This window comes from Diachasmimorpha longicaudata, chromosome 6 (assembly GCF_034640455.1).
Source record: "Diachasmimorpha longicaudata isolate KC_UGA_2023 chromosome 6, iyDiaLong2, whole genome shotgun sequence".
NCBI lineage: Eukaryota > Metazoa > Arthropoda > Insecta > Hymenoptera > Braconidae > Diachasmimorpha > Diachasmimorpha longicaudata.
Window position 1 is genome coordinate 8,007,373 of NC_087230.1, and position 21,174 is coordinate 8,028,546.

A 21,174-nucleotide genomic window follows, 5' to 3' on the forward strand; every position below is an offset into this window, starting at 1 on the left:
TGACACAACATAGCAATGAAAATAATCGCGACTATTACATCGAATAGTTTCATTTTCTAATCTGAAGGTCTTTCCCAGTGCCAGCACTGGAATTCGGTGATAAATATATGAGATTCTCGAAAATTCATGGAAGTTTGAGGTAAAGTTTTTTAACTATGTAAAAAATCAATACTGCTAACTAATCATGAACAGCAGGAATGTGAATCTATCTCGACATTTGTTCTGGGGTGATGATAAACCTAACGGAATCGTGGATTAACCGGAAAATCAGGCATGCAGGTAGTCAATGAGAAAGGGATTTCTGGAGTGACGAACTTGAACTTGATAATATATTTTGTAAATACTTTGTACCTACTTTAAAAAAAATTTTATTTATTGAAAAATATTAAATTAGAGTTTTTTACTACAATAAATGTAGACTATTTCAATACTGGTATTCATGGAATAATGTAATTTAAACAATCGAACGAAACAAGAAGTCAAGGAATCCAGAATCAACAGAAATTCAAACATCAGGTGCAAATGTCTTTATTAACATCTCAATATTTATTTAACAAATAATAAAATTGGGTACATGACCAGCTCAAAGGAACCCAAATAAATTATCATTGTTTTTTTGTAAGTATCGAGGATAGAGTTGAGTGGTTGAAGTAAGGTTGACAATAGTCAGTGTCAACCGCGACCGAAGGCATGTCCTATCAAGGAAGCAAGTCCTCCGAGAGCTAGTCCCACCCAGGGCTCACGTTTTCCTCGCCCTAATCCATCAACTCCTCGGTCAGGATTGATTGCATTCGCTGTCAAAGAAATGATAATAAATTAAATACAACAAATGCAAATGGCCCATCAAAAAGCACCTGAATATCAATAGCAAATATCAATCATTTTGGAAAAGCTTACGATCTGCAATGATTAGATTCATGTCATCTGCTCCATCTGGCACTGGAACTGATCCGACAAACACAATAACGGAGAGAATAGCAAAAATTGCAACGAATCGTTTCATTTTTGCATTGGGTCGCAGACCTGCACTGGTTGGCTTCGTGGAAATTCTGATGTTCTGTTTCTAGGAATCCTCCCTTTTATACAAATTTTTAAGAATTTTCTACGGTATCAGACCAGTATACGTCTTCCACAGGAAACGGAAATGGAGAATATGACAGTGATAAGCGTAAGCTCACGCTTATATCTCGATTTTTATTAAGGTTGAATCGATTATAAAATTTCTTGAGGTTCTAATACTCCAATTCCAAAAGCTCTTCTTTCATTTTAATTTGAAGAAAATTTTTGAGCTGTTGAAATTCCTCGTGCTCTCACCGATGTATATAAATAAAAGAAGACAATTTGAAAATTTGAGATCAGCCCAAAGGAAACCGACCAGAGATAATCTCCTATTCCGGGAAAAGGGATCAACATTGATATGACAGGTTCGTTCTTGAGGAAAGTTGGAAACCAGAGACAAGGGCTTATTGTTGGTGATAAGAATTAATCTCTACATTTCCCACAATTTTATTTGAGAAATAAAATAAATCTATGGGAATTCACGATATTCAGGAAAAATTGATCGTTTCTCCTGTTCGTTTTCACTCATTAATTTGTTACTTTATTCCAAAATAATCGATAATTTATTACACACAATTGAAGTCAATACATCGCATGGTTTCCATTTATTAAATCAATCAGAGATTTTTAAACAAATTAAATACTTTTTCACATGATCTCAATCCTTGTAACTAGGATTTCGTAAATTACGCTTCGGCAAAGAATCCCCCAACTGCGTCTGTCCTCTCCAAATTGGCATCGATGTTGTCAAGAATATCTAATTAGTCACAAAAAGTCAGGATAAACCATCTGAGACATACTAAACAGAAGTAAAATATCGGAATTGATAAAGTCGTCACGAAACAACTTACAAGTTCCCACGACTCCCCTGGACGTTCCAAAATCTCCTCTCTCGCTTACTGATGAAACTTTTTCAGATGACGCGATGGTAATAATAAAGATAATCGCCAGTATTACAGCGAATAATTTCATTTTCGTATTCGAAGGTCTCGCCTCGTCAAGTATAGCTGATACTGTGATGTCTCCAGAGTACTTGAAGTCTCGGTTTTATACCACTCCTCACCGGAAGATTTCTTGTATCACAGGTATATGAGATACTGTTATAGCTGATAAATCTGACGTGAATGCAACAAAATTGGACGCAATAGTTTCCCGACCAATACATCGACGAACTAACTGCGGAATTATTTATGCATCGTGACGTCCAAAGCTCAGACTTTCCTCAAAGACACTTGCCCCTCGTCTCTTCCCATAATTACGATTTTACGACTCATAAACTGCCTGACATATTCATATTTATCTCTAATCACGTGTAAAAATAATATATTAACCCCAGTGTTAATAAAATCATATTCACAATTATCTTCACATGCGTGAGAAATGCAAATACCGATTACAATTTCCGTAGGGTAGTGTCCAGGAGATTATACATACTTATCCACAAAGAAAAAATCGTACAAAAAATTACTGCTCAAATTGGCAATTAATGTTTCCTTCTCATTAATTTTTCCAGAGAGCGACTGCCCCTCGAGTCCCTATTCTCCTTCAATATTGAAAATTGAAACTTTTCGCTCTTCATTTAGAGGACGGAAAAATAATTAATTTGTTAAACACAGAATACATTTTATAAATTTATTCATAATTAGAAAATAACAATGAGTGTACACAGGATTTCGTCAGTTTCATTCCGATTAAACAAGTCGAGTAATAATTGTCATGAAACATTGAAGTTTCTATTTTCCGTTGGGGGGTCCCTTAAGTATAAGCTCGGCCCAATGAGGTCCACGTTGGGCATGACGTCTCTCCCTTCCGGATCCCTCACCCTCCTGGCTACTAGTGAGAGCTAATGATAAAAATAACGAGTGAGTCCCGAATAACAAGAACTCACTTCATCGTTACGATTTAATTTGATAATTAAATAACTCACGAATTGTCTGTCCCTCCACTGGGACATCCAAATCGGCGATCGGGTCTTCCCCGGAGGCAGCAGTCGATACGACAAGCAAAGCGATTGAGAAAATCGCAAGGATCAAAATGTACAGCTTCATATTTTAGTCTGAGTGATATTGTCACGGTTCAAGCTTCAATGAGGTTCGAATGCCTCCGGAGAATTAGAAGAGTTCTTTTATATCATTACCAACCGGAAAAGTTCTGTCATCGATACAGGTATCACTGCCCGAGGAGGAAAATTCGAGATGAAAATTAGACAATTCCACGTAACGATTATACGATATGTTAACAGCTTTATACTTTCCTTAAGGCCTATTATTTTCCTCATACCAGTAATCTCATGAATTACTGTAATATTCACACTCAGGGTATAATTTTCTAGGGTTGAAAAATTCGCGACCCATTTACGATCGAACCTCCGGTTCACCAAGAAAATCCTAGACTTCAGAATATTTCAAGTTCAGATATTTTTCTACTGACACAAACTGAAGCCAGAAAAATATTGCTGTCATGGGTCGATGACAGGGAAAACCCGGGCATTGACGGGGTTGAGGACGTCTTCCCCTGCGGTGACATTTTCAATAACACTTTTTGCGCATGAAAAATTTACTTTTACCACACGGAGGAGTCACTATTCACTATTCTCGGAGATTTCTTTCCGCCACTCCCTACGGAGCTATTCCCCATTCACCTGAAAATCTCCCCATCCCGCTTTCTTCACCTGGAAACGGAAACCAGGATCATAAAACAGATGAGCCGTCAATAAACATCGCGATATTAGTCGCTAATGATTTCTCCAATCCATCCAAAACTCATAAAATTACAGTCTCGGATTTCTGCAAATGCTGTTTGAATTACCCGTCAGGAGCAATAGCAGTCATTTATCCTCATAATTGTAATTTTATGATTCACTCCTAACGCATTTATATTCGCACACTTATTTTGTGTAAAATAGTGCATTAGGGGGGAGTTAATGCTGAGAGATATTACGTGCAGGTGGTCGGTGAGAAAAAGCGTACGCCTGTGTTACATTACCCGGGGCCCCTCTCTCTCTCTCTCTCTCTCTCTCTCTCTCCCCCTGAATCCCGAGCCGAGGATATAGTCGCCATTATATGTATGTGCGTCTTGGGCACGGTTTCTAGGGTCTCATTAACGAGACAAGGACAAGTGTACCGAGTGCGTCCTTGAGGGATCTTTGCACTCGGGAGAGGACGCATCTTCGCAGACTGAAGGCCGTTCAAATACTACCCACCCTGGGTCACCATCCACGCCTTCGGTGCCCAGGCATTTACCCTGAATACCTCAGCTTTCCATTATTTATTGGCAATTAGGAGGGAACAAGTATTAATAAAGAAACAGTGAGACTTTTCCGTCGACTAAAATTTATTTTAAGATCTACGGTGGGAAAAAATCGAAACTTTATCGTTTCCGAAGCGACCACATGGCCCTCTTCCACCCACAATTTCCCCAAATTTCCACCAACGCCTAAAATTCAATTCTGCATAGCTCTCTATCATCAACGCGTAACCATTTAATTCCATAGAATTTATCGCAACCGCCGGTGTAGCTGCACAACTCATTCTGGGCATTTAACTCAATTAATTCCGTTCAAACATAGGGAGCCCCAATAAAACTAGCGAAGACGGGCAAAAAATGCCCATTTGATGCCTCAGTTAGGAACAAAGGCCGAATGATACACCGAAGGGAGGCGGAAAAAAGCCCCTGGGGAGTCAGGTGGAGGGGCGGAAGATAATTAAAGTGGTTCCCGGGTTTTTTGCTTCGCGACTCCGCGAGTGAAATAGCCGAGTGAATTCAAGTTCAGACACGACGAGAGTGAGATTTATAATTGTTATTACAGGGGCTCGCGATGCGTCTGGTGGGCGATGTCATTTCCGTTGGTTTCATTATTATAAACCATTTTTTAGATTATTTTTTTTTTTCGTCTCACTCATATAAGAGTTAATGACGTTTGAGCAATGTAACACGCCCGGTGGATAGCTGTTACCATGCTCCGGGAAGCCACGTAGTTGGCCATGCTCGGTATAACGAGCTAAGTGGTTATTTTCTATATGTACATGGGACACTTTGCATTCAAAATATATTTTGTTCCTTTTTTTTCGTTGAAATTCCACGCTAAGTTGCCACCTTGTGAAGCGCTTTATGAAGCAATGCCCGATGGTTTATTGGGCCTGAAATTATGATATAATCATTTGAATACATGAATATGTTTTATGGTCGGCAGAAGAGTCTGAATATTTCGCGGGTTTTATTCTTCAGGTGTTCAACCGAGAGTTTCATTTGGAAATATCCGCGAGAGTTGTGGCTGGGGAAGTGTGCTTGCTATTAAGTTGTAATTTCGTGTCAACACCTCGACAAGTTAATTTGACTAATTTTATTGTAAACAAATCGTTAACCACTAACAATTTCTGTTGGATTCAGGTGAAATTTCTGGTGAATTTTCACAGCAGTTGCTTAACTCGATAAAATTGCCAGGACTGGCACTGAATTTTTTTCCTGGTTACGACTTTACCCCCCAAAAATCCACGGAATCAATGACCGTCCTGCCCCAGGAGAAAACTTCTTGAAAAATTACCTGTCTGTTCCGTAATCTGTCAGTCAATTATTTTGACTCGTAATTTTTCAAGAATTTATCTCACCCTGTGACTCGTTATCAGCTCATATTTTTCTACGGCAAAGGCTCTCAATAAATTCACGGTTGAGAGCCCCCCAACACTCGCAAACGCATGTTTCTCATGGTGTCTATATAATTTACAAAAGACAAAAAAAGGGGAGAAGAAGTAAACCCCCTCATGCAGAAAGCCGGGGAAATAGTTGCGGGAGTGCATGGACCCCTTTCGCGTTCGTATATGACGGAGTCAATGAGACACGTTCAATGTACCTATTCACGTGGTGCGTCACGCGCAGTCGCGCCCACATGCACCACCAACAGTCGGCCGACACTCAAAGGCCCGAGCCGCCAAGTCCAAGACCAAACTTTACGATTGAATAATGAACCGTAATGTTTGTCGCTGACCCATTCAGTCCCTCCTATTTCACCACTAGTTATTATCAATTTTACGAGTAGAGGATAAATATCCGAGATAAATAGAGAAAACAAACAAACGAATGAATAAATACTGTCCCAACATCGCAACTTTGCATCTGAATGAGTTATTTTTTGTGGCATTAGCACCATGTGGAGATGAATAATAGACGGGTAGATTTCCAGACGCACCCTGGGGTGATCTATTATTCAGTTCACGCCGATCGCGACAATGTTGACAATCTCGGATGATATTTCTTCTGCCGTTGAGTATTTTTGCTGAAAATATCCGACGCTCTATCGAACAATAATTTATCTTAACAATCAGAATCCAAAATTTCACCTTCACAGCGTCTCATCCTCTAAATTTAACACCTGAATGACCTATTTTTTGTGACATCAGCATTATCCCGAGAAGAATAGTGGACAGGTATATCTCCAGACCCACCCTGGGATGATCCATTATTCAGATCATCTCCTCCCATCCAAATATCCCCCTCACCCCCTCCAGGGACCCAATGAATTTTTTTTTCTTCATCACCCCACACTCCAACACTCTCTGTCCATTAACGCGTCGATGGAATGCCTTCGGAAGAAGTAAAATGACGCGCTGCAGAGGGTCTCGAAGAATACAGGATTACATCAAATAGATTCCTCGGAGCCAATGGCAATTATCTTGTTCTGTTCTGTTCGCGTCTCTCTTCTGGGAAAAATAAAATTAAACAAAGCCCACGAGCACGTTAAACAATAAATAACGAAGATGAACGAAGTGGACGTGGTTTTTGTTGGCATCGCGGCACCGAAGGACAAATCGAGGAGATGAAAAGCGGAGCGATGGATACCGACCTCGTTTGCGCTGTGAATTCCAATTGACACTTTTAGAATGACCCTGAGGAATTACCGAGATTATCTACACCCATTGTGGGAAATCTCGAACGCTGGCTGTCTGTTTAATTCACTGAGTTGTCTCATATTTATTGAACTGGGTTAATCACGCGATTGTTCATTGTGTGCTACGCTCCGTGATTCACTCGTGACTTGAGTGTTCGCCTAATCAGTTAACAATTTCCAAAAGCCCATGACATCAGAAATTTTCTTACATTAAAACAGTGGAGTGGTGATAATCTCTTAATTGAATCAATGGAATTAGAACAATTGAGGCCAAGTGATTTTCTAATGTCCAATCAAATTGTAATTTAACGTATCTGATAACGCAATACCATCAGTTGGAACCAATTTAATTTGACAAAACAGGTGACGATGAGTGAGGGTAATCGAGGGTCTTTGACTTGAGGCATTCGCAGCCAAAATTGCTGATTATGCAATTAATTATTAAAATTATATACATTTTGCCCGCACGTGCTGGGCATAGCCTACGCTGGTTTGTTGTTATGCGACAACCGATAAATTGCACTAACGGTAGACCACCTTAGATTTCAACGCCTTCCAGCTGGAGGCAGTTGGTGTCCCATCAAGCCACTTCGCGGTGAACTGATTGCCAATGTCATTTCCGGTGAGCGTTCACTCCTTTTTTGTGGTGGACATCCATTTCTTTCATTTTCCCCTCACGATGATTGCTTCGATAATTACTCATCCGGATGTTTTTTAACATTAACTACCACGAACAAGTGAATGATCCTCCGGGATTTGAAATTGACTCTGTAATTTTGGGCTCGTTGAATTCGGTGCAGTTACGGCATTTATCCCGGAGGTAACAGTTTGTTCACCCGATGATGAGGCTTTTGTTGATGAATTTTACCATCTCCTCGAGGGTGATTTATACACCGTAAATATTTCGCTTAATTCTCGTGATGAATTTTATGTCATTTCACACTTTTGCTGGATGACACTTTGTCCTGAACAATTTCAGAATTTTGTAACGGAATACGTCATTTGCGTGCTGTGCGTTTCGAATTCTTCTTTGTACGTGAGTACCGCTAGACCGACGACGCTAATTTTACGGACAATTCTTTGTTGCGTAAGTCTATAAGCTCGAATGGTTTTGTATCCTTAGAAAAATTCATATTGAAACGCTGATTTATTCCTTCGGTTACACTTCATCGAACTTCGACTAGTCTTCTAGTTATTCCACGACCAGTACATGAATAAATATCAGATAAATGTGCTATTGACCTTGGTTCCAATCTGCGGATCTACGGTACCGTTAGGGTGGATTTTTATCTTTTCTTCAAAATTTAACACTCATTTATTCCCCTCCTTTATGCTTTTATCGGTGTGTGTGTGTGTCTGTGTGTGTGTGTGCATTAAAACCGAGTAATTTTTTCCCCGGAGAAAAGCTTTTCCCGCACATGATGAAACTGATAAGGCATTCAACCACAAAACCACCATTGTATTACTTACAGAACAAAAAGTCCTGATTAAAAGTGACGAGCAGAATCAAATGTAATTAAATAAACATTATGTTCAGCAGAAGCATGATTACCATTATATTATAATCGATACCTCTGGGTGTCCCGTTAAACCTAACGATGTTTTCGTTTCCATCACACTGAAATTACCTCCACTGCAAACAATCTGACTGGCAATAAACGCAGTGCTAACATTTTTCTGGGTCAGGTGTTTCGAACTCCCTCCATTCCGTTAACCGAATTCTACAGGTGCACACACGCGTTCCCGTTTTACTGGAATCCTCGTGAAATGTGAATGAACGCCAAAATATTTCAGAGTTAAACTAACGCAGAGTTTATTTTTCAGAATGATTATTATCTGCCAGGCAGACCAGCGTGGTCGAGAGTGCCTCCGCACTCTTCCAAAAAGAGTCACAGAAATGTCAAGTGGAAAATGGACAGTGCACTGCTTATTGTTGCTGCAATTATTGTTCTCTTCGCAGTATTGGCTATTGCAGGACTTGCCCTGTGGCTGGGAGGTGAGTAAATTAAAATTAATTAGCGTTCGCTAGAGATTAAGGAGCTTTTTCTTATTGAGTCAGTGATGAACAATAGATGATAGAGATATCACTCATGTGTCCAACGTCCGTTGGCCTGGAATACACATATAATAATTTAGTAAATAAAAATGTAGTCGATCCTTCTGTCAAACTGATAGCATCTTCATTTAATTCCCCAGGCATGCGATCGGATCCAAAAAATTGTAAGTACACTCGTTAATGTGTTATTCCAACAAGAACAACTTTCCTCATTCTGAGAAAAAAAAATCCTTCCAGCTATGCTCGTGTTCTCCTGCAGTCTTCGAGTCGCTCGGGGCGAAAAGTATAATCCCATGCTCAAGCTAAATACAAGTGGTGTCTTTCGTGAAAAGGAACGCAAATACAAGACCATTGTGAGTATCAAGATCGTATTTGTTGTGTGTACAGTGTTCCATTGTAAAAAATAGAGCAGACTAAAGGGGGAATAAATAAATATATTCCTCATGAAGGCCCAGTCTTGTGAATCCTCGTGCAGAGGAACGAGTTCCATGATGATGCCAAGTCATGAAAAAAAAAATGGGTAAAAAATTGATTTTTATCTTTTTCGCTTTTTAGTTCGAATCCCTGTTCAGAAGAAGTGTCCTTGGGCCCTCTTACAAGCACACAGTCATAGACAGATTCGAGAATGGCACGCTCAAGGTTTTCTTCAGGTTGTACCTGGACAGGAGGAAGATACCTCGTATAATCAGCAATGTCGAGGACACCATACAAGATATTATTGCTAAAGAAACTTACTCGGAGTCTTCTGTCTTCCAGGATATGGAGCTTGATCTAACTAGCCTAACAGTTCGTAGTAAGTCATACAGACATTTATATGTCTCCTCACATTATTCTCACATCAACAAAAAAGCTTTTTGTTGAAGATTGTTACTCTGTAGAAAAATGACCTATCGCATATTAAAATTTCTTCTTCAGGACTGAACACAGAGACCTCCGAGCGCTTGCAGAAGCCATCAATCTCCCAACAACGAAACACAATGATAACCAAGAACGGTGTAATGCGTCCCCCAAATCGTACAAATCTGCTCACGAGTCCCCGAACGAAGCCAAAACCTTCCCGAATCGAACCAAACGAGGAGAACATCGATCTCAGCAACATTCCAACCATTCAGGGCACATACCAGGCGACCAAAGTTAACACAACGACCCGCGGCACCCAGAAGACCGAGACAAAGATAGCATCGGGTGCGATAAGCATAAAATCAGAGTCCCCACCTACCCCCACCCCCGATGCCCCTCAACAACCAAAAAAAACCATTACACCTGCACCAAACAGACTCCACTCGCCCCCTAATATCGAGAAGATTGATGAGATCGAATTGACTGGCGCAACAGTGACACTGAAAATTCCAGAGTCGACGAGTCCATCAGCTGTCACTATTCCAAAGACATCGACAACAGAAGCTAATGACCCTTTCAAGGTCTTCCCTAAGCCGGAGTTTGAGGACTCCCCTTGGAGGCCGATAATACCGACATATCTGAATGCAGACCTGAAACTTCCATCACAAATCACCCCAGTCCCCCCGGAATTACGAGTAAATCCGAGCACACAAGTGGCCGCAGAGACGGATCACCGCATCCAATACGGAATTGCTAACGCGAATCCCTCAAAGTTATCGAACATCGAGGCTATTTCCCTGACGACTGGGTCTCCAACTGGGGACATAGAGTTGAGTCTCCCTTCGGTCAGCCTGAGTCCCCTGGACAGTGACTTCGATTTCCCCCACGATCGCATCGTCCCCGAGGAGATGGTCAATTTTCGCCCGAATGGTATGAGACATTAGTTTCTTTTTCCATCACGAATTTATTCTATTTGTTCCAGTTTATTTGACACCTGAGTTCACCGATTAATTAAAAAATAATTTGTCGTTACAGGTAAATTCAAAAACAAGATTCCAGTTGTAGACGAGATCGACATGAGGCCGGAGCTCGAAATTTCCGGGCATTTACCCGAGGAGACATTTGATCTTCATTTGGGAACAGCCTCCATCCCCTCGAGACCCCCAAATATCCCCCCGGTCTTCCCACCGACGAGTCCCCCGGTCGCTCCAGAAATTATAAAAACAGGCTTTCAACCTCAGAGAGTAAAGCCCATCCTCACATCAACAGAGAAAACCGATGGAACACCCATAGTACTATTCCCTGACCGACCCGGACCTATGAAAATCTCGGGTATTGGGGTAGCCGAGCCAGTATTGGATCTGGAGATTGATCTAGAGTCGAGAAATAAATTCTCGAGCATTCTACCAGCTGATCCCCCCGTCGAAAAAATCATGACAGATCGAAAAGTCGATCAACAACTCGTATCCCCGGTTTATACCAGTTACAGAACCCCAGATTTGAATGGAGGCGCTAAGCCCAGTCTTATCGACAATCCCGGGACTCTAAAGCCATTTAAGCACACAATCCCTGTTGATAAAATTAACCCGGCAATCGATGATCCAACGAGTCTAGCGTTTAATCCCGAAGCTGTGAATATAATGAGAGACTCGATAAAAACGGAGAGTCCAGTAGGTCTTCTCCGAATTCCAGAAGAATCAACGAATTTTCCTGAAATGTCTGACGAGTCCTCAACAGTACCTCCTACAATCACTACGGAAGACGATAAAAACGACGAAATTTCCGAACCAACCACAGTAAGAATTATTTCCACAACTCTTCCTGAACTGGAAATAATCCACGAGAAAGTGATTCCCAAGCCGTCGACCCAAATCCCCCCATTATCTGACAGTTTCCCGCGAAATTCGACCTTCATCGCAGTAGATACAGTCGAATATAGGCCAGACAACCCTGAAATCCAGCCGGAATCCTCCATCTGGACGGCGACCAATGACACATCTTCCGAGCCTAGTCAAAAGACCTACAACGACACCCTAAACGCAAACATAGTGAAAAACATTGTGACCTTGGGTCCAGTAAAGAGCAATACAGGAGTGGGCCGTCCAATTCGTCCCAGGCCCAAAATCGACAAAGATAAGGTGACACGAGTGCTGGAGAAATCGCAGCAGTCCCAGAACGTCAGTCTAACAGATGAGGAACTGTTGAAGAAGCTGTTCGGCCTGCAGGAGCTCATCAGAGAGTCCTCCAAGGATCCAAACACTCCCGTCGACGGAAATCGAGCGATTGAGAGCATCGTGGAGGTGGTAACTTCAGTCAGCACTAGAGTCTCCACCAAGGTTCGGACGGACAAAGTTGTCCTGAGCTTCGACGTCACGAATTCAACGTCAGCCCCAGTTACGAGTGATCCACCTGGTGAGTATGAGGATAGCGCGAACGTCGAGGAGAACCGATCCTTCCAGGGGATGGTAAACGGGGGATTGTTGGACTCGAAGTTGTTCGTTTGGGGAAATGAGAAGGCTGAGGTTCCTGGACCCCTGCAACCAGTCGATCGGAGGATCTCCACAGCTGAGGAGAAAGAGGCCCTGTTAGAGCAGTTGAAACAGTTTGCGGAGGTCAGAGCTGGCGATGACCTGGGATCCAAGAAGAGAAACACAACGAAATCAGCGGCATTGGCAGGACCGCAGAGTTCAGAAGAAACGGAGAGTTCTTTTTCTGGGAATTTTGATGAACTGAAGAAACTGGCGGCTGTTGTCACTGGAAACAAGACCATCAGGCCAATATCGTCTACTATACCTACGACACTGAGTAGAGATGGGGTCGAGGTGCTGACGAAAATACTTCACAAGGTTGGGGAGAAGTCAAACCGACTTATTCTGACCACTGAGAAACCAGAGGTCAATGAGACGGAGTGCAAGGGGTTCCTCTGCAACGATAACAAGTGTCTACCATCAGCTGGACGCTGCAATATGCTGGGGGAGTGCTCCAATTCGGAGGACGAAGCTAATTGCACATGTGCTGATTTTCTCAGGGCACAGCAACGTGAGCAGAAGATCTGCGATGGTGTACCAGACTGTTGGGATTACTCAGACGAAACCCACTGCGATTGGTGCACGGACGGTCAGTTTGTCTGTGGTAACAGCCGATTCTGTATTGATCAGACTAAGGTATGCGATGGTTATCGAGATTGTCCGGGGGGTGAGGACGAGAAGAAATGCGCCGCACTGATTGAGGATGAAGAGGAAGAGATGGAAAAAAGGGAATCAATGGATATGGTTAACGAGGAGAAGAATGTGAATGAGAGAATGGTATCGAAACCCTTAATCAGGGAGGGAATGGAATACATGGAGGACATGAAACATTCAGACGATCAATTAGCATCGGAGACAGCTGCTTCAGAGACGACAACGTTGAGAGTTGTTAGTGGTGAAATAATCACGAAGGAGAAGAAAAGTTATGATGCATTTGGGGGGAAGGGCCCGAAGGTCTTCGGGAGGGAAGTCACTTCAAATTCTAAAAACGATTTGGGTGATTCCCAGAAGTCCTCGTTTCACGTAACCAGTGGCATTGGAATTATGATGGGGAAAACTGATGTGAGACAAGAAATCAATGCGTATCGAGACAGAGGATTCCTTAGTATCAGGAGAAATGGAAAGTGGGGAAAATTGTGCTTGAATGGAACTGATAATTTGCTGGAGGATAGGAGAACCTCGTGGACTATCGAGGATCTGGGGAGAGCTTTCTGCAAGGCGATAACTTATCAGGATTATGAGAAAGTAGAGAAAATAACTGAGGAGGGGAAGGATGAGGGTAGAGTTTACTACAGTCTGTTTTTGAACGACAGGAATTCTGATAAAGCGAGCCTCACGTTTAGGGCTTCCGACTGCCCTAGTAGGGAGGTCTTGAGGGTCAAATGCAAAAATTTGGAGTGCGGGATTAGAACACAGACTACGTCACAAGCTCGGTGAGTGGATCTGTATTTATATATTTTTTATCCAGTTGTTGATTTTTTTTTCTACGAGTCTCCTCACACACTTCATATAAATTTCTTTTTCCTTTCAAAATTCTATGTAATTTAATATAAATGCAATAGACTTTTTCCAACATCTCTGTGCCAAATGTCAATCAAATAAAAATAAATAATTAGCCCCCTTATCAATCGTCACTCCAGAATTGTGGGGGGTGGCAGTTCAACGGCGGGAAGTTGGCCCTGGCAAGTGGCACTTTACAAAGAGGGCGATTATCAGTGCGGCGGAGCTTTAATCAATGACAAATGGGTCCTTTCAGCGGCCCACTGCTTCTACCAGTGAGTTTATCATCCCATTATTCAGGTCATTTATCGTCTACTTAATTAGTACTAATCTGGGTAATTAAAACAGCACGCAGAACGAGTACTGGGTAGCTAGAATCGGTGCAACTCGAAAGGGCAATTTTCCGAGTCCACACGAGCAAATTTTACCACTGGACCATGTAATTCTCCATCCGGAGTATGTTGACAATGGCTATATCAATGATGTGGCTGTTCTGCGACTCGAGAAACCGGTTACGTTTAGTGATTATGTCAGGCCGATTTGTCTGCCTGATAGGGAACCCAAGAGTGGAACAAGCTGCACTGTTACTGGTTGGGGACAGCTGTACGAAATTGGCAGAATATTTCGTAAGATTATTTTTTTTATCATCTCCTTGTTATCCATTACTATTTTATTTGGGCCTTTTTTGTACCGAATCCTTTATTTGTGACTGGGCAAATGACAATGGTTAATGGAGTGGAAATCGCTCTAAAAGTCTAAGATTTTATTACTCATTTCACAGATAACGAAAAAAATTCATGGTGATGAGAAATTTATAATTTTTTGGTCCTTTCTTACAGCTGATACTCTACAAGAAGTTGAATTACCACTGATTTCGACTGAGGAGTGCCGAAGAAAAACTCTGTTCCTCCCTTTGTACAGAATAACATCGGGGATGTTATGTGCAGGACTGAAAGACGGCGGAAGGGATGCCTGCATGGGTGACAGTGGTGGACCACTGGTTTGTCAAGGAACCGACAACAGATATATTTTGCAAGGTAAATAAGCCACTGTACTTTTCCCTTCACTGATTTCACAAGAAGAATTTTTCGTTCGAAAGTGCCATCCGGGCCTTAATAAAAAATAATTTCAGGAATTACCTCAAACGGCTATGGTTGTGCAAGACCAGGCAGACCCGGTGTCTACACCAAAGTCCATCACTATCTCCCCTGGATAGAGCGTACGATATCATCAAATGATTTTCCGTCCTCAATACCAACGTGCAAAGGTCACCGTTGTCCCCTGGGCGAATGCCTTCCAAAATCCCGCATTTGCAATGGCTTCCTCGAGTGCTCCGACGGTAGCGACGAACGAGACTGTAAATTTAAATAAATTTATCATTTGTATTATGAAGAGTTATACCTCGGCGTTCATATGAAGTAAATACACCGATGAACGTGAACTGCATGAGGATATGTTCATTATCAAGAGGAATATTGAACGTTTAATCGTTTGTGCAATACGTAGACATTTAAATCATAAGACTGGCATAAACCTACGTGCCCTTCTATTCAATGCAGCAGGGAAGCGCCCAGCAGCTCGTGTAGAGCTTCCTCCTGTTCTCAGGACTATGTCTGAATCTAGGAGATGGTACACACTTCGGTCAGACATCTTTTCTCGAGCTATCACTTAAAGCGATAAAAAGGGCCGAAAAAAATATCTGCCCCTGGAATTCTGAAGTATTTATTGGACATGAACATTGGGAAGAAATTAATTTGAAGCGCTTGACCCAGTATTTGCTGAATGGTCATTGAAGAACTCTGGGTGTGCATACGTCATCACAGTTTATATTTATACCATTGATGATAACATAAGTAATTTAATAATAGCAGGAAATTTAAAGTAGTTGAAAAATTAATGTATCATTATTTGTGATAACTTTTGTATGTGGTATTACTAATGGAAATTAATACCTGTCTCGCTGGTTTTTATGAACAAAAATCACTGAGTCACGTCTGCGTAATTTCCTCATTGTTTATTTTAATTTCACGATCTTGTCTCATTTTATTATTTTTGTATATATAAACGTGGTAAATGAAAAATAAATATTTGTAGTAAAAAGGATTATTGATTCACAATTTTTTATCCATCATATTTCTGAAAAATATGAAAACAACCATGTGGCTGTTCCCAGGCGTATAGAAAAATTTTAAAATATCGTAGGAATTCCATTTAGGACGTCAAAAAACACAGTGAGTTCAAACCCTGCCTGACAATTTTATTAATACGATTTATTTGATTGGTGCGAGTCATTGAAGAGTATAACATGTACATATTTCACTTATATCCCGTGCCCAAATCAATAAATATATTGGACGGCCACGTTCACATGCTCAATAATACACAATTTACAAGCCTATTGACCAAGAATCAATTGATGATTCTTTATTGAAAATGTTTAAATGCACTGGGAAAGAGAAATGCTATGGGAGATGTTAATCGACATTTTATTCATAGTATTATAAAAATTTTCTTGTGCTCAGTAGTCATGGACGAAGGAAAATATCGATCGAATGAATGAATGATAATTTTGTTTTACATAATTCATTTGAGAAGTGAGAGACTAGGCTGGTGTGAATAATCGATGAAGAGGAAGGGAATCGACAAACTTATTATCTATTTTTAGCATTTGATTTTTTTTTCCATTCACGAAGAAAATGAGCATTCCACCCTCGCTTATTTCCACTTGATTTATTATACAAATTCGCATTTTTCAATCGTCCCGCGGCACGCATTACTTGTAGTCGACATTTCTGCAATTCATTTCAAATAAATTACTCCTTATTACCTAAATAACGCGACAGTCTATTGTCTTCACACTGTACACGCATTGAAAAATTTCATAGAAATTTCAGCGTTATTTTTAAGAAATTCTTTGAATAGAATCATTTATTTTTGTGATGTTTTTAGGAGATTATGCATTATGTAATTCTGCTAACGGATATTCAATGGAAAAAGTAACCAGAATATTTTCGAAATTCCATAGAATTTCTCCGATAATGCGCCAGGTTCTTCTATGAAATTTTATCACACGTGTGATCCACCTCATAATCATTGTGCACAAAATTTCAATCGAAATGCAAACGCCAGCCACTTACACAACTTTCATTACTTAATATAAATTATTCTTGAATGTTGAGAGACAGACACTTTGATTCAATGACATTTATCACTCAGCCACGTGTTTACGATTAAAATTAATCTATACATACTTACATACGTACATACACAGTGTACGATACATAATATAAAATTTACTCTTCGAGTTTTCACAGTGGGAGCCATTCGGGTGTTGAAGGTTTCATAGAAAAAACTACAGTCGTCGTTAAACGTTGAGTTTAAAAAATATCTTATATATCTCCATGTTGCCTTATCATTATGATTATTCATCTTCCCCTTTCCTTTCACGTTTCCAAAAAAACGTTACCTAAACCTCCTCGTATCTATTATCTGCGTATCACAAACTAATCCTTCTCCTCGAACTCTCTAACTGAAACTACTAAATTTCTCAATTCGAATTAATTGTAAATCAGACGAAGTTTCGAGGCACTGGGTTTCTTTAAGCAAATCAGTGATATCTCTCATTTTCATTTCCATTTGGTTTGATTAATAATCCTGAATAAAATATTTCACAATAGCTGTTACGTTTAGTAACAGGCAATTTGCAAGAGAATTCTATTGAACTTAATACGCCGATGGAAAAACGATATATTCCCGTGAAAACAAAGTCAACAAAAACTGATTGTAAATTTTCTACTTGCTTTCCACTTCAGGTTGTTCCTCTGGCAAAAAAACAAAATTAGGAAATTATAGCACAGGAGTCTCTGCAGAAAAAATTCTTATGCATTAACATGCCTTGAAGCATTGAATACTAAAATTTTCCAACGGATGTACAAATTTTCTCCTATGTATCATTAATTTTAGTAAGCGATTAACGACGTCTTAAATTCGCTATCACAATGAAAGCTGAATGAACAAAAGAAAAAAAACGTGTTACTCTCCATCACAATCTCAATATCTTCACTTTTAAAAGAAATTCATGACACATCACCAAATGCACGACAATACATACGAAAAAATATTGTAATGTATATAGCTAGACGTTATGAAGAAAAGATGAAGAACTAGATATCTCAGTGGATCCTGTTGTATTTTCGTTCCCTCGCTGGTTGATTTCGAGGGCCCCAGGAACGATCCATATTTATAAAAATTATCTAAGAGTGTCTCCTTCTCTACCCATCTGTCGTACAACCATTTTGATAATAGCTCTGGGTCTTTGGGTACCTGTTCATTAAAATTGAATAACAGTCATTACGAAATTAAATGCAAGTGACATGCGACATTCGTCACGTGATTATGGAAGAGAGGGAAAGGAGATAGAAGAAAATAAATAAATATAATCGAAACGCACCACTGAGCTGGGATACAATCGGTAAAAAAGGACGGTTTCACAGGGTGACCTTGACCCTGTAACGATCGTTGGCAAATCGATCGGTTTACCCTGAGGATAGGCTATCGTTATGTCAAGAACCCAACTGATTTCGGGTCTAGCTACGGTCGAACCTGCCAATCGAATAAAAAATTATGTCATCAGTCAGTATAATTCCATTCCACTTTGGATATTTTTACGGTACGCGTAGATGAAAATTCTTTCCGCTTGAGATTACGAGATAATCATCAGAAACTTAGCTAGAACTCCTCCACTTTTCAGTTTATGCAAATCGAGTTTGTGCACCATATATATGAATTTTCTTTCAGATGTTCAATGTGAAGAAAAATTTGTTAAAAATATTGTCTTAGTGGGACTGAAAATTGTATTGCTAAAAATAGGATTTTATCTGTATTTCTGTCACAAATTCATAAAAAATCCTAGAAATTTTATCTTGACAGCGCTCAAGTTTTGTATGCTCAGTGAGCTGTGATTTTTTTTACTATCCATACCGAAAATTTTCTAGCAAATTTGACCTCTATAAAATAACAATTTTTTATATAAAAAAAATCGACTGTAATGTGTTTTAATGTTTACTTGGTCTGGTGTTGATTTGAAGGTCTGAGGAATTGTTGTTTTGTGCCGGGCCAAGTTTTTCGAATACCATACGCATAGCACCTACCCTAGGTAGGGTTACATTCTCAAGTATCGGTAGATTATTCTTTTTGGCGTACTTCTGCGACGTCTCGCGTCTCTTGCACAGAAAACCTCCTTCCGGAAAGAGTACCATCCACTTGCGTTCACGTGGCACATACGCCTCCTCCAGATGTCTCTCCAATTGTCTGAGACTCTCCTCTCTCCTTTTTCGACCCTGAATCATTCAATCGAATTTCGTCATCATTCTGAATTATGCATTGGTCATTAATGAGCAACAGTCCGATAAGAAATTCATGCAACTCACTGATGAGATGAAAAAGTCTTGGTGTAACATCGATACAACACCAAAATTCGTAAATTTAAATATACTGTCCATTATCCACATGAGATTAGGCAGAACATTGGGTTTAGCATTGAATGTTGCCATGAGTATTGGCACGTCTCCGGTGCTCTGGTGATTGGCTATGACCAAAGTTCTGTCACTAACGATACGATGAATATCATCACCCTGTTCAATAACTGCAAAACGAGAGAATGATAATGACTTTATAAATATCTCGTTGACGAAAACCATCTAACAAAGTATTGTGAAATAAAAAATTGTCAAAGTAAAAAAATATAATTTATATAGAATATATGTAAAGATAAATTTCATAAATAATTAAATCTATCCACAACTGTAAATGCCGACTAAAAACTCACTGTCATAACCAGCCGACCAAGTCCACATGGATACCATGGCCAGCAGCCAGTGGAAAAACAATCCCTCTATCCTCCAGTACATCTGTGGATGATAAACCTTCACCGGTAACAGCAGCATCATCCACACGACATAAGTCGGAATACAGTACACATTGTTTATTATAACAAATCCCGTTCTCAGGATACATTTAATAAGTGTAACGATGTTATTCGCCAGACTGAAATAGGTAGAAACATGTTAAACGATTTTTCAGGGATTTATCATTCGTATAATTGCACGCTATGAAATTCCCTGTCTTGCACTTCAGTATTATTGCATTGGGTGTGATGGGAAGCCTCGGCAATATCCACTTATGCAATTACATTGTTAAGAAGTGTGTTGCAACATGATTCAAATTGTCCATGCCCTATATCAAGATATTTTTCTAATAATACTGATTGATTAATAAGTATTATTAGAAAAATATCATCAACTCAAACATCATTAAGTTCAATTTGTAAATCATATCGTTAATTCAACAAATATCTGTCAATCGATTATTGACATTCCGAGAGTATAAACTCATCGCTCAAATGAGCCCTCTGAATCAGCGAATTCAGCTAGACAAAACAATTGTCTTTTTATCCTAAAGATAAAGAGAGAACGAAGTTACATCGACACATGAGTGACAGTAATTTTAATTGAAAATAACAGTGTCGAAGGACATCACCGGCACATTGAGGATGATAACTGTTACATAGTGAGAGAGAGAGAGAAAAAATGCGGAAAAATTAATAAAGGAGATGAATTCAATGATGTCATTGTGGAAAAATAGGTGCAACGAAAAAACTCACTTGATAAAAGCTGAGGAGGAAGAGGGGGATGAGTCAGTCATTTTTGGTAAATGCCACCCGTTGTAGAAAATCGAGTAGCCCTCACGTGGATAATGATTATCCACCATAGTATTCCTCCCCCTATCAACCATAAATTATTACATAATGTGAACTCATCATTTCCACAAAGACTCGAATCACTACCGCTGATAATAAAAGGTCGGATATTCGTTGATTGCTCTTTTCAATATTTCGTATAATACTCCAAATGCCTATCTTTGTCCTTAACAACTTGTAGCACGCAACTGTTCACCGCACAATGTAATGTAAGTGGTCACTGGAAATATTAAAACTCTGAATTTCCCTCTTCTTCTATATTTTTATAACTTTTCCTCACACACCACCGGTGCACGGGTATGGACGTTTTTTTCGCCAATTCGTCGGATCTCTCGCAAGAAAATATCCACCACTCGCTGATCCACTGACACAATTCAATTCACAATTGTTTCATAATGAACTTTAATATTTAACCTCGTGGTCAATCATCAATGGAAACACCATTATGTGCTTCCTCTTCCTCCCGAGGAATATGAACCTTTACCTCGTCAGTTGCAACTCGCGTTTTACTACTTTACTATTTCTCGACATCTGCACGAATCAGATATAC

At 40.0% G+C, this 21,174-nt stretch overlaps 2 protein-coding genes across 8 annotated transcripts in view; one reads left to right on the top strand and one right to left on the bottom strand.

Moving 5' to 3' along the window:
- The window catches only part of LOC135163987 (uncharacterized), a 28,031-nt gene extending 12,061 nt beyond the window's left edge, over positions 1-15,970 (top strand). Inside the window, exons 1-11 of one of the 3 annotated variants that reach the window (XM_064123902.1) lie at positions 7,427-7,565; positions 8,768-8,939; positions 9,140-9,163; positions 9,237-9,352; positions 9,555-9,792; positions 9,915-10,769; positions 10,875-13,800; positions 13,984-14,142; positions 14,216-14,493; positions 14,707-14,904; positions 15,000-15,970. In XM_064123902.1, the coding sequence (XP_063979972.1) occupies positions 7,554-7,565; positions 8,768-8,939; positions 9,140-9,163; positions 9,237-9,352; positions 9,555-9,792; positions 9,915-10,769; positions 10,875-13,800; positions 13,984-14,142; positions 14,216-14,493; positions 14,707-14,904; positions 15,000-15,238 (5,217 nt within the window). In that variant the 5' untranslated portion in view covers positions 7,427-7,553 and the 3' untranslated portion in view covers positions 15,239-15,970. Of the gene's footprint in view, positions 1-7,426; positions 7,566-8,767; positions 8,940-9,139; positions 9,164-9,236; positions 9,353-9,554; positions 9,793-9,914; positions 10,770-10,874; positions 13,801-13,983; positions 14,143-14,215; positions 14,494-14,706; positions 14,905-14,999 lie in introns of those variants that run through there. The other 2 variants (XM_064123900.1, XM_064123901.1) reach the window with 2 other exon arrangements.
- On the bottom strand, positions 515-21,151 carry LOC135163994 (acyl-CoA:lysophosphatidylglycerol acyltransferase 1-like). 5 transcript variants are annotated; one of them, XM_064123928.1, is made up of 12 exons: positions 20,529-21,151; positions 19,695-19,912; positions 19,297-19,511; positions 18,933-19,206; positions 18,318-18,469; positions 15,820-18,190; positions 15,406-15,486; positions 15,007-15,222; positions 2,987-3,231; positions 1,911-2,902; positions 898-1,816; positions 515-794 (listed from the first exon to the last, which is right to left on the bottom strand). In XM_064123928.1, exons 1-6 carry the CDS (start codon positions 20,657-20,659, stop codon positions 17,954-17,956), a joined length of 1,227 nt encoding a protein of 408 aa, XP_063979998.1. In that variant the 5' UTR covers positions 20,660-21,151; the 3' UTR covers positions 515-794; positions 898-1,816; positions 1,911-2,902; positions 2,987-3,231; positions 15,007-15,222; positions 15,406-15,486; positions 15,820-17,953. The 5 variants fall into 5 exon arrangements, with proteins under 5 accessions (XP_063979998.1, XP_063979997.1, XP_063979996.1 ...); XM_064123927.1 differs by having other exon boundaries at positions 15,007-15,486; XM_064123926.1 differs by having other exon boundaries at positions 15,406-18,190.
- Positions 21,152-21,174: the final 23 nt, after the last annotated feature.